The 13,529-nt window shown below is 53.3% G+C and overlaps 2 protein-coding genes across 2 annotated transcripts; one reads left to right on the top strand and one right to left on the bottom strand.

Annotated features, from left to right (window-relative positions):
- The first annotated feature begins 1,214 nt into the window (after nt 1-1,214).
- SHROOM1 (shroom family member 1) lies at nt 1,215-4,550 on the top strand. The gene is made up of 7 exons (XM_063087632.1): nt 1,215-2,168; nt 2,245-2,294; nt 2,507-2,722; nt 2,919-3,491; nt 3,577-3,718; nt 3,826-4,098; nt 4,221-4,550. Exons 1-7 carry the CDS (start codon nt 1,215-1,217, stop codon nt 4,548-4,550), a joined length of 2,538 nt encoding a protein of 845 aa, XP_062943702.1.
- Nucleotides 4,551-11,597: 7,047 nt separating this feature from the next.
- SOWAHA (sosondowah ankyrin repeat domain family member A) lies at nt 11,598-13,298 on the bottom strand. Its single transcript, XM_063084702.1, has one exon. The coding sequence runs from the start codon at nt 13,296-13,298 to the stop codon at nt 11,598-11,600; it is 1,701 nt and encodes a 566-aa protein (XP_062940772.1).
- Between the last annotated feature and the right edge of the window lie 231 nt (nt 13,299-13,529).

Here is a 13,529-nt window from a genome sequence, read left to right as displayed (position 1 = left end):
CAAGTCTGTTTCTTCCCTTGCCGTTCAACAGGTATTCACTTAACACTGATAACATGCCAGAAACTGTGCTGGGCACTGAAGGTACAGTGGTGAATAAGAGCAGGGCTTATCCTCAGGAAGCTCAGGGGTAGGAAGAGGAGGAAATCACATGCAAGCAGACAATTACAGTGCAGTGTGATGAGTGCTGTGATGGGGGAAGCTCAGGGCACTGTAAGAATCCCCAAAGGTCAGGAGACCCCTAAGCTGAGTCCTATAGGAAAAGCAAGAATATCACGGCAAAGAAGGGGGCTGAGTTGGTCATTCCTAGACAAAAGGCAGCATCCAGAAGCAGGGACCAGGTTATTGTGGAATCTGCCAATATTTTGTGGAGAGGAGGAGTGACTGTTTCCCACAGTGGAATTTGGGCCTTGTTGGAGGAGCCAGGCAGTTGGGGGGTGGGGTCATGGTAAACTGGCTTTTTGCAGGGTTTGCTTCTAGGAAATTGATTCTGGCTGCAGTGAGCTTGGAAGCAGGCCCAGATTCCAGGCAGAGCTCTGCCACTTACCAGCTGTTCACCCCTGGGCAAATTATTTCCTCCTCAGAACTTCAGTGTCCTCATCTGTAAAATGCAGACAGCAGTTGTGAGGATCAAGATAAATATTTATAAGCATCTGGAACATAACAGGCATGGAGGGAGGGAGGAAGACTGTGAAGCTGCCCCTGCCCCCTGACCTGGGTCTCCCCACCTTCTTTCCTGGTTCCCCTGTGCTCGCAGAGCATTCTTGACCATTGTTTATCAGGGAAAGATCACAGGGAGAAGCTCACAGAGCAGCCAGGAAACAGCCTGGGTGTGACAGGGTTGGGGAGGGAAGGAACGTGGGTACATTCTCAGCGCTCCAGGAGGTACCAAGGTAGAGGCCGCCTGCTGGGCTAGATGCCAATTCCTTCCCCTGAGCTGAGGTCCTCAACTTCCAGAGTTACTTCCTGGGACTGGTCCTGCTGCCCATGCCATCCCTGACCCCAAGTTGACTCTGCCAAAATGGGCGGGGCAGAGAATGCCAGCGCTAAGGACGGTGTGAGCAGGGCAGGGAGGGGGCCTGTAAGCTCCTGGTTCTGCGTGGTGGGAAGGCCAGCAGGTTGTCCTAAGCCTTACCAGGAGCTCCTTACCCACCAGGCCATCTATGTTTTTGCAGGACCTACGGAGCCAGCCAGCCTTAGCCCCCATTTGTGCAGCCATGGAGGCCTTGGGTCCTGGAGGCGACCGCGTCTCCCCGGCCTCTTCCACTCGCAACCTGGACCAGAGGCGGCTGTCCACGCGCACCGACTCGGCCTACAGTTCTTTCTCCGCGGCCTCCAGTGGCCCTGAGCCGCGCACGCGGTCGCCTGGGACCGACCTCCTTCCTTACCTTGACTGGGCCTACGTGCGCGTGGTTTGGGGTGGCCCGGCCCCCGCCCGGCCAGACTCTGTGCCTCGAACATCCCCGCGGCCCCGGCCCGCGGTCGCTGCACGTACTGGGCTGCAGCCCCGAGAGAGCCAGGGGACGCCGGGGTCACTCAGCAGACAGACCACCCCGCTGCTGTACGCGCTGGCGGCCGAGGCTGAGGCCACGGCGCGGGCCGCCGAGCCGCCCAGCCCGCCAGCCTCGCGGGCTGCCTACCGCCGGCGGCTGCAGGGCGCGCAGCGGCGAGTGCTCCGGGAGACGTCCTTCCAGCGCAAGGAGCTCCGCATGAGCCTGCCCGCCCGCCTGCGGCCCCCCACGGCGCACCCGCGCTCCGCCTCGCTTAGCCACCCGGGCGGGGAGGTGCGGCCGGAGCGCTCTCAGGCTCCCGCGCCTGGAACCGCCGGCCGGGGACGCCTCGCCAACCAGCAGCGGAAGTGGTGCTTCTCGGAGCCAGGAGAGTTGGATCGCGTGGGTCGGGGCGGTGGGCCGGCGGGGGAAGGCTCGGATGAGAACTCCTCCAGCTCTAGCCTCGCCAGGCGCGAGCCCCAGGAGTTGCAGCATCGGGTGCTGGCTGACTCCCAAGGTCACCAGATAGGATGGCTGCCTGATCCCCAAACCACAGCAGACCTGAACTTCGGGTCCTTGAAGCTCGGCGATGACTACAGGCCTGCCAGTGGGAGTCCGAGCGCTTCAGGTGAAGTCTTGGGTCCCTGGAGAGGTCCAGGAGGAGCTGTGTCCATTATCCAGGTATGGAAGATAGGGGATGCTGATTGGTGGGGGTGGAGGGAACCATCTGAGACTGATAGACTGTTCACCTTTCCAGGCTGTTCCCCAAGGAGCAGAAAACCCCAGACAGTTGTTTCAGACCAGACTTTCCAGGTGAGAGAGATAGGCCACTCAGTGGACCAAGTTGGGAGGAGGCAGCTTTCTACAAAAGCTCTTTCCCAAAAAAGGAAAGAGTCCCCTACCTACCCTCAGTAGGTGTCTTCTGACCCTGTCTTTTGCAAACTGCACACCCTGCTGTCTTCCTGGTGCAGCACCAAGAACATCCTTCCTGGTCACTGTGGTCAGTGTGGGGTCCCTGCCTCCCGGTTCTTGACTCAGAAGGAGACTGCAGCAATGTGTACTGCAGAGGTCCCCCACAGCAGCCCTGCCGACTGTGAGCAGAGTGTCTCAGAGACCCACATTGTGTCTGCCCGGCTCCCCTCCCTTCCTGATGATGAAGTGTTCCTGGAAGAATCCCTGATGGTCAGAATGGGATCATCTCCAGACTCCTGTGCCCCACGGCGACTCCCAACCAGGTGAATTCCCTTGTTTCCAAGCAGAGTGAGACACCACCTTTACACACACATCTACAAAATGCTAGAGGAGCAGAGAACCCTCTCCTAGCTGGAGCCTGGGAGCCCAGGTGGTGGGGATGGGGGCAGGTGACCCTTGGAGGACACCACTTGTCTGTGGCCAGCGCTTTTCCTGATTCAGTGTCTCTTCTGCTTCCAGTGTCCATGCCTCTGACCAGCAATATGAAACTGGCTTGGACCAAGGGGCTAGCCAGTCTACAGTTCCCCAAGAACACACCCTCTATGAGTGCCCAGGGACCGCAGGGGCAGATGATTGCTGGCAGGAGGTGAACGGTTCTGTGGGTGTCTCCAAGCCCACACACTGTAGCCCCCCTAGGACTGCAAATGGTGACATCTCTACTATTGACCCCACTGGACTGCTGACAACAGACCCTCCCACAGCTGCAGAGAGTGACCCCCTCAAACCTCTCCCAGCTGATGCCCTGGGACCTTCAGGCAACAATACCCGAAGGGCCCCTCACCACACTGTCCTGGCCTGGGGCACTGGCCAGCCTGGTTCCAGGCCAACATGGCCCACTCAGCACCTTGAGGAGCTGGTTCAGGAGCTGGCCAGACTGGATCCCTGTCTGAGTGACACTCTTGCCTCCCACCTCAGCCCAGAGCCACCTGTGGGCCTGCTGGATGGGCTGATTCCTTTAGCTGAGGTCTGGGCTGCAATGAGGCCAGCCTGTGGGGAGGCTGGAGAAGAGGCTGCTGGTATTTCTGAGCCGGGGTGAGTGAAGGGCACCAGAAACTTAGGATGCTAAGCCCCTGCAGTCTGGGGCAAAACAACCCAGGGAATCTGGTTTTGTCCCCAGGTCCTACCAATCCAGCTCCATCCAGCTCCTGCCAACTTCTCAGGAGGAAACAAGACTTGAAAACCCTGCCACCCACCCTGTGCCTGACCCGTCATGTGGCCAGGGGCTCCCTGCACCAAACAACAGCATCCAGTCCAAGAAAGTGAGTGTGGAGGGGCTGGTGGAGGCTGGGTGAGGCAAGGGCTCAGAGTCTGGGCTGAGAAGTCAAGGGCTTGGACCCAGTCTTGAATACCCACGCCCTCCCTGCAGGTGGAGCTAGCCGGCCTCCTCCAAAAGATGCTGCAGGACCTTCAGGGCGAGCAGGAGCGGCTGCGGGGGGCGGCCCAAGCGTGGGCTAGGCGCAGGGCAGCCCTGGAAGCTGCAGTGGGCCAGGCCTGTACACCCCGGGAGCTGGAGCAGTTCAGCCGGTTCATGGCCGACCTAGAGCGCGTGCTTGGCCTGCTTCTGCTGCTTGGCAGCCGCCTGGCCCGCGTGCGCTGCGCCCTGGCCCGGGCAGGCTCGGATGGCGACCCAGACGAGCGGGTAAAAGGGGTTCAGGCTGGGGGAGAGCAGGGCGATGAGGGGCCTGCCGTCTCCGGCTGGAACCATACCGGGAGAGGCGGCGCCTTCGTCCTGCTGAAGATGCCCTCTCCCTGTGGCTCCAGGCCTCTCTGCTGCAGCGGCTCGGGCTCTTGCAGCGTCAGCAGGAGGATGCCAAGGAGCTGAAGGAGCATGTGGCGCGTCGCGAGCGGGCTCTGCGCGAGGTGCTGTCACGGGCACTGCCGGCAGAGGAGCTGCGCTCTTATTGTGCCCTGCTAGCCGGCAAGGCCGCCGTCCTGGCCCAGCAGCGCAGCCTGGATGACCGTGTCCGGCTCCTTCAGGACCAACTGGACGCCGTCAGGAGCAACCTTGGCCATCGTCCCTTGTCTCCCAGGCCAGTCTGGCCCCCGGGGACCTGTCGGGATGAAGCGCCCTTCCTTCCTCCCCTTATCTAGTTACAGGAGTGGAGAGCACCACCCTTGCCTCTCACCTGCATAAGTGGGGTGATGCTGGTTTGCTCAGTGCGTTTCCCTTGAGGGGGTGGGGAGGACCCAGACCAGGCCTTCCCAGAATACTCCTTCCAAGTGTTTTAATATGGCCTTACCCAAGTCTTATGGGTTATTTGGTAATTTAACTTATGGATCTTAAACACTGCAGTATTTCCCCTTTTTTGTGATGAGAAAGGGACTGTGTTAGGGTATATTGGAGGGAGAGGAGACAACTCAGAGAAGCACTTCAACTTAAGATGCAAAACAGCTTTTTTTCTCAATAAAAATTGGTATGAAAAGCGTGTGTGTCCCCTGCAGCACAGCTGGGGGAGGGAGGGAGAGGCGTCTTGTTTACAAACTACAGGCATCAGCCCTGGCTGACTAGAGGCAGAACATCAGTCAGATCAGGCAATGTCTGGGAAGACTGGAGAACCAGGCTTGAAAACAAGAGGGACCAGGTGGACACTGGCCCTCAACTCCACCAGTTTGCTACCCATAATCTCTAATTGTCCTGGTGACTCCATCACTACTACAAAAACCTAGGTCTGACTGGCTGAGTCCAGGTCTCTAGCTGTTTTTTAGCGAAAATCCTACTTCCACTACTGAGAAGTACTGCCTCCCTTCAAGACTCAAGGGATAAGGAATTCCCCCAAATTGAAAATGGGTTCAGATGCTTTGCTGCCTAAAAACCCCGACAAATGTCAGGACATTCCAGGACATTCATTCCAAGACTCAGAAAGAACTTTCTTCCTCTTCAAATTATGTTATTGATGAATCTTGGACATGACTGGTGCCATCTTGGACGTGACCAGTGCCATTTTTACGGACACTGGGCACAAAATGGCCATCAGCCTTTCCCTTAGGAGAAACCTCAGTTTCTGGGATATAGAAACTCCTCCACTTCCGCGTGGGTGCAAACTTCCACCTGATTCATCAGCCAGCCTTGTCTTCCACACCAGCACCAAACCCCTCCCTGTTACATCAGCCTTCCCTACAGCCTATACAAGCCCTCCCAGCCTGACGCCTGGTGCTGCCCTCCATTTTGAGTGCAGCCTGGCAGATTCTTTTCCTTTAATAAAGCTTGATCAGTACCCGGCATTTCGGCTCACTTTCTTTCAGTTATCAAAACTGAGTTTATCCACTTTTTTTTTCAGAGACCCCACTGGGTCAGCCAGATCTGAGGAGGGCAGTTGAGGGTGGGAGCCGAAGGTGAGTGGTGGGGCCTGAAGACCTTCCTTGTGGGGGCTGAGGACCTGGAGAGGCAGCTGCGGTTGTGTGCCAGAGAGGCTGACCTGGGGGTGGGCTGAGGTGGTATGAAATAGGACAAGCTCCCCTGCTTTGTGCGTCAGCCCTGTATACATAAAATCAAAGCCAGTTTCTTAGATATACGTGAGAAAATCTGTCTCAATATTTGTAGCTGCAAATGCCAGGAACAAGAACATTGTTCTGCAAAAGTTCAGTGTATTTTTGGAAGTTGGGCACATTAAAAGTCATGTGTGTGTATTTATTTATTTAATTAATTATTTATTTTTTTACTTGTACTAAGAAAAATTTATTTGTTTGTTTATTTATTTATTTTAAATTATTTATTTATTAAGAACATTCATGAGATACAAAGATAATTGTCCCCCCCTCCTGCCCATGATGTGAGGGCCAGATTCATACTGGGGGCATACCCATACCAGAAATTACCTTTGTACCCTTTGTCCCCTCCCAATTGTATGTGTATTTAAAGCCAACTGGCCTCAAAGTGAGAAATCTCTGCTTCTGGGCTTGTTTTCTGATGCATATTGTCACTAAGTGCAACTGGTTGGGGATTTTAAATGGTCGTATTCATACCAAAAGCATTAGTTGTAACAGTCGTGCTATTGAGCACAGAACAATGCTCACATTATGCCTTTTTATAAAAAACATATGGGGCTCCTGCTGAGGCCATTGCGAGTTCTAACATTATGCTTTGCTTCTCTCCTTTGAACACTGTGGGCGGAGCCTCCGCTCCAAGGACCTCAGCCGAACAAGCTCTCTCAGAGAAGCATTCTGGTTGAAAGCTACTTAATTTCTGCCTTTTTCCTTGTGCAGTCTCCATTGCATTCTCCCATTATGATATTCTTAGAAACACATCTAATGTCCATTAAGCCAGTGGGAATTGTGTATTAGACAAAACACTCGGAGTCCAGGTTGGGCAGGGGCGTGGGGGAGCCTCTGCCATCTCCCAGTTAAACTGGACTTTTGGTTCTGTGCTTGGTTTTTCCAAGGGGAAATATGAGAATACTGTGCTTGTCCCTGACAGATCCGGAGAGCTCCAAGAGTAGGGGCACACCTCTTTCGCTGGTCCTTCCTTCCGCCTTGCCTCTCTCTACTTCCTGCCCCAGTTTTTCTCTCTTCCATACCGTTATTCCTTCAGAGAGAAAGAATGAGCTCCCCACAGATGCCCTGTATTGGCACCATCGACTTCAAGACCTTGGGGAGACCAGAAGCCCGGTGAATTGACTGTCCATGACACTGCCAGCAGAGGGCACTGTCCTCCTTGCGTGAAATCTTCCTACACTGCCACCAGCAGCCTCCCCAGCTTCCAGGCCCGCTGGGCTAGCCACAGGACATTGCTGTGCCTGCTGGGTCTGAAAGCTGGAGCTGAGTCTTTTGCTTCTGTAGGAAAGAAATTCTGACCAGCCAGACAGGGAAGGGCTGGCTTGTTTTCCTTTGCCATTAGGGTTGGAAAGTTGTTGGCGAGAAGTTGGGGAAGGGAAACCGGGGCTGTTGATCTCGAGCATCAGTATGACCAAGGGCCTGGCGTGATTTCCCAGGGTGGTTGCATGCATTACATGGGTCCCTAAGAGAGTTTCTGCCCCTCACCCCCTGGCTGCCTGCGGCGGTGCCCTCGGGCTTTCGGGGAGGGCAGACTTCAGCTGGGGTTGCTGGGCAACAGGCAGCTCCGCGGCCGCCTCCCCAGTTCGCCTCATCCCGCCCCCGCTCCTTCTCCTAATATGGATTTAATTAGTGTACTTTATACCTTCAGATCGTAAATTGGAAATGGAATAGGGAAGCAGTGTTCCGCGGTGCCCCAAACCGGCGCTCAATCTGTCTCGAACATCCTGCTCGGCACAAAACGTACCTTGGCGAGCGGCTGGCGTAAGCCTCAGGGATTCTCGCTGGAACAAATTGCCCTGCTGTTCATTCACATGTAAATCAGAAGTTTAAGAGGAAATTGTGCTCAAATGTGGTTGAGGATCACAGAGAGAAAGAGGTGACAGGAGAATTAGGGGGCGGCAATTGCTATAAAGCAATCCTCTCAAGGACCTCCGCACCCACTTCCCACTAGGAGGATTTTTCCCCCATGGGGGAGAGTTCTGGATCTCTCTGTCTCTCCCTTCCTCCTTCGTCCCTGCAGGCACACCCGAAGCCACCCCAGCTTCACAGGTTGAAGTCCAGAGGTGTGGCAGTTCCAGACTGGTGAGGCCAGTTCAAGACAAAAGCCTATCTGGAGAGCAGTAGATAATCCATTTTAGATGGTCAAATAATTTCTTCCAGGAAAAGGCCGAAAAAGGGGAGAGGGGTGGAGACTACGGGTCCTGGGTGGGCCTAGTTTTATAACTGTGGGTTGAGAGGTGCTTTCAGCCCGGCTGGCTGGATGGCAGCAGTTTAGATCCCAAAGGTGGGGGTAGGGATGCTAGAGGAGTGTGAATTAAGAAAGACATGGTTATTTCTGTTTTAACTTAAAGTAATATCACATACAGAACATGGGATAATTTCCCTCTTGTGGGAATACATTTTTCCTAGGAGAATTGATTGTTACCTATGTATACAAATACTAACATGGTAAAAGAATGGTGATCATGTAAAGCAAGTACACAAATCAGAGCTATTTGGTTTTGCAAAGTAGATATCCCCATGGAACCAACTCAGAACCCCGGGTAATACCTCAGGTTGGTATTGCAGTTCACAAAGAGTTCGACCTGCTTATTGCATATGTTCCTCCCTCCGCACCGCCTGTAGGATAGGTACCGCCAGTCTTATGTCCCATAGAGGAGGGAAATGAAGCTTGGGGAATTGAGTGACTTGCCCAAGGTCACTCAGTAAGTGAAGGGCTGAGACGAGATCATCCTGCTTCCTGTAGCAGTACAGCGTAATGGAAAAGAGCACCAGCATTCTGTTCCAACTCTGCCACTTACTAGCTGTGAAGCCTGAACAAGTTACTTACAACTTCTCTAGGCTCTTCAGTTTCCTCACTTTAAAATCAAGACACCAGGAGTACACCTTATAAAGTTGTGCTTAATACCTGCAAATGTTTAGAACTGTGTCTGGCACTTAATACAGGTTATATATGCACTACTCTGGATCTCCATGAGGTAAATGAGACATGCTCAAGAATAGTCTCCTCGGGCTGGCTGGTTAGCTAAGTTGGTTAGAGCAGAGCATTGTAATACCAAGGTCACAGGTTCAGATCCCCAAACTGGCCAGCTACCAAAATAATAATAATAATAATGATGATGATAGTCTCCAATCTCCATTAAAGGAAATGTAAAACTTTATTTAAAAGCTTGCTGTGGATATGACTCATACACATCTACATCAACAATTAACTTCTTCCCCAATAAAAGGAGTGATTCCCCTCCCTGTGACAATTCTTACCAGCTAAATTGGTTTAATAGTTATTTTTTGTCAGTTGTTGGAAATCATCCTTCTACAGATGTGCCTCCTGCTAAGCAATATATGGTTCTTACAGACTTTCCATATGCATATCAAACAATAATTTCCTACTGACTTAACTTAAAGTTTCAGAAAGTTTTGGCTTGCAAGGAAAAAGCAGTGGTTTCTAATACTTGACCTTTAAGTGTATTGATCCTAAATTCTTGCCAAATGTTTGACTTGAAAACATTTGAAATTACTTGAAAAGCTTGCAGCGTAACTTTCAGAAACACAAAGATTCTTCTGGCAGTTCAAATAACCTTCCTCTGATTTAAGTTTGCAATAAACATTATTGTTACTACCCCTTGCTGGTTTAGATTTTGTCTTTCTCAAGGCAGGTCATACCCGTGTCTGTGACCTTTGCTACTCTGTCTCAGTCAGGCTTCTCTTACCACAGAAAATCTCTAATATTTTATTCTGTCTTCTAGACTTCATCTACTCAGATTGCTATAATTATTGCCTCCTACAATTCTTCTGCAGAGAAAGAAGATTTAATTTGCATTTTAAAATAAATTTATGCAGATTAACTAGAGTTCCGATCAGGGAAACGGGGAAAGGTCAGATCGGGGCTACATTTATCAACAGTTCTTGGCTACCATATCTGTGGGTGGTTGAGTCTTTTACTTTGCAGAGCAATCCAAACTCTTTCAATAATACGATGCTTGAAAGAAGCATGTGAAGAATGAAGGAAAAAGGAAGAAATTAAGTAGATAAAACAAAAAGAAAAATACAGTAGTAAAAGCTGTAGACTGTTTAAGGGAAGTACATCACCACTCAAGCAGGAACAAAATGGAGGACTGTTTATTTCATTGCTTAAATCAAAACATTCCATGAAGGGCTGCCTTAAATACCTTCAAAGGCCTCACTGATATATATGGGGAGCCCCATACATATGGAGCCCCACTACTCAGTGCCACAAAACTATTTGATATAACTAATGACATGCAAACACAATTTGCAAAAGCAGAACATTATCACAATATGATATAAAAAAGACTGGTTAAACAAATAGATTCCATATCTTTAAAACAGAAAAAGTGCCCTTATAATCATACACTGTGTTGAACCTGGGAAATCTTGGCAATATTTACAAACCTTCACAATTTACAGATAGGAACAAATGTCCAAAGAAATTAAGCCACTTGTCCACATTCACTGAGCAAAGAGAGTCTGCATCTGCTATTCTGGAATAAATTGTCTGCTTTCAAGTGTTTTTTAAAAATGGATATCACATACTTTTTGTCTGTACAAAACTTTCATATAAAATATTTGTTCCTTGATTGTTTCCATTACTATTCCATCAGTTATTTTTGTGGTGTAATGCTATGACTTTTTTTCTTTGAATATTCACCTATTGCGTTGCTCAGCAGATTTGAAAACCACAGATTCAGAAACAGGGCACAAAGGTGCAATTCACAAATAACAAATTTTTTAAAAATTAAGTATTCATGCCAAATCAAAATAGCCACCAACCAGTGCCAAACACGTTTATATTTTATTATAAAGACAACCACAAATTTAAAATATTTGCCAAAATGTCTCTTTTCTCTCCTTGTTATATCACCTTTATTCCCAAGATGTACTTGTTTCCAAACACTTAGCATTAACAGTACAACTGAAATTAATTACATTCATAAGGGTTACAATGGTTATTCTGTGTCCAAGACCCTTCAGAATCTTGATTTCCTATAATGAGGTAGATAAACTTTTAAAAGTTTGTTGGTTGGGACTAATTTCTTTTAGATCTTGATCTCCTATTTGCTTAATAGAATTCCAAAATATTTAGCAAAAGATTGAAAATGTCTGAGCTCTTTGCCTATAAATGGAAAAATATAATTTCAAAAGGTCATTATGAAAGTTGCTTTACCTCATTTCAATTTAAAAACAATAAAAGCATCAAATTACAAAACCACTACATATCTTAAAGCCGACAAACAACCCAACATCTTCCAACATCTAAAGAGACCCTTGCTCTAGTTCTGGTGCGGGACTGGGTAGATGCAGAGGCACCAGATTAACACATTCAGGGGCCAGACCAGCTGCTACCCCTTAACCTTTGACCCTAAATTTCAAGTCTCCTCCAGAGTTCAGGCCTGACTGCTGAAATTCTTCATAGGAGGCTCTCGCTGAGATTTCGAATCCCATCTCTGGAGACAGGTCAAGCTTCAGACTGAAGCTGGAGGCGCTGGCCTGTCTGGGTCAAACAGGCTGGAGTGGACAAAGTTGGAAACAGAATGGGGCTGCAGGTGCAGGGCCCCAGCCTTGGGCAGGCTTATACTGTAGGAGGCAGGCAGCTGAAGATCAACCAGGCTGTAGGCCCAAGGACTGTCAGGTTGCTGGGGGCAGACTAGGCACTAGACCAGCTAAAGGCCCCGGAGTAGGTCGATGAGAGATTTCAGAGAAGGCTGGCAGGCCACCACGGATCTTTGTCTTTTTACGTGGAACCATGGGCGAGGCACCCAAGAACTTGCTGAATGAGCTCGATTTCTTTAGCCCACGGGCCAGGTCCTGGAGCATCAAGTCGTCTGCCAGGACACCCAGAAACGCACTGGTGGTGGAGCTGAGGATGGTGGCAGCCACTTGCACGGGGCGCCGGGCTGCAAGACTGCCACTTCCGCCACCAGTCGCATCTGGCTCCGTTGCACCTCCCAAGCCTGGGTCTCCTAGTAGGCGGCGCAGAGCATAGGAGGAGCCAGGCCTCAGGTATTGGTAAGCGCGACGCCCGCTGTGGTCACGCACGTGCACATGCGCACCCAGGCGCACCACGAGCAGCACGGCGGCGTCCTCGTGGCCGTGCAGAGCGGCCAGGTGCAGTGGCGTGTAGCCGCCGTGTGAGCGCGCGTTCACATCGACGGGCACTCCCCCACGCCGCGCGACCTCTACCAGCTGCAGCGCCATCTCGCGGTCGCCGCTCTTGGCGGCCCAATGCAGGGCCGTGAAGCCAGACATGAAGTCGCGCTTGGCCGCCAGGCCGCTATCGCGCAGCAGCAGCCCGTGCAGCTGGTGGGTCCAGCGTCCACCGGCCGCCCGCACTAGCCACTCGTGCTCGGCCGGCTCCAGGGGCACGGCGGACGGTGGCGGCGCGGCGGCCACCTCCTCGGTGTCGGGGCTCAGCAGTCGCGGGCCGGCGCGCGTCAAGCGCCTCAGGTGCGGAGAGCGGCCCGGGCCCAGGCCGAGGCCCAGGCCGGACTCCTCCACGGAGAGCCGCCTCAGCAGCAGCGGGGAGCTCCGCGGGCTCGGCTCCTCCGACAGCTGCCGGCGCAGGCCTTGTTCCTCTGCCCGGATTCGGAGCGCGGTGGGGCCCGGGACGCAGCGCACCGGCAGCATGCAGGGCTTCTGCGACGGCGCGCGCGGAGGGGGTGGTGGCGGCCCTTTCGGTGACCCAGGCCCGCGTTCTGGGTCTTGCGGCTCTGCGCGGGACGAGGCCGCCTCCGACGACGCCCCAGGCGCTGGGGCCACGTCTGCGGAGAGTCCTTCGCAGGGCAGGGCAAGCTCAAAACCTGGAACCTGGGGGTCGGCGGGCCTCCCTGGCTGCTGGGCCGAGCCTAACGACAGCTCCCCAGTCGGCTGAGTAGACTCAGGGGCCAGAGCCACGGCGGTGTCCTGTGGCTCTGATGGCGGAGCCGGGTCCTCTGGTGGTCCCACCGACTGCTGCGCCCAGGCCCGGGATGGAGCTCCCGGGACAGTATCTTCCTCTGGGGAGAGGGAAGTGGGCTTCGACGGCGGGGCGGGCGTCCCGGGGGTGCAGGCGGGCAGGGGCTCGGGACCTTCCCGGGGCCGTGACTTCTTCCTCAGCACCACAAACTTGACGCCGTCGAGCTCCTTCACCACCGCCACGTCGTTAACGAACTGCTTGAAGCGGTCCCTGCGGGCGGCGCGGCCGCGCGGGTCGCCGGCATCCAGCAGCGGCTTGAAGCGGCTCAGCAGCTCCGAGCTGGGCACCTTCCCGCCGCGCTCCTGCAGGAAGCCCAGCACTGCCGCCTGGCTCACCCCGGCGGCCGCGGCGGCCGCGGCGGCAGCCAGCGCCATGGTGGGGCCCCGCCGCGGAGGGGGGCCGGAACCCCTTCCCCGCCCCCTCCGCCGCTCGCTTCCCGGCTGCTGGGGCAGGTGGACGCCGCGTCAGCCGCTGGGACTCGCGGGAGCGGGGGTGCCGGAGTCACGTCCGCCTCGGCCGGCCGCTCTCACCTGATCGTGTTCACCGCGGCAGGACGGGCGTGGACCCGAAGCTGGACTTTGGTCATGCCCGCGCCGCCGGGCCGG

The sequence above is a fragment of the Cynocephalus volans genome, chromosome 2 (assembly GCF_027409185.1).
Source record: "Cynocephalus volans isolate mCynVol1 chromosome 2, mCynVol1.pri, whole genome shotgun sequence".
NCBI lineage: Eukaryota > Metazoa > Chordata > Mammalia > Dermoptera > Cynocephalidae > Cynocephalus > Cynocephalus volans.
The sequence above is the reverse complement of the archived record's forward strand: the minus strand, read 5'-3'. Positions and strand labels throughout refer to the sequence as shown.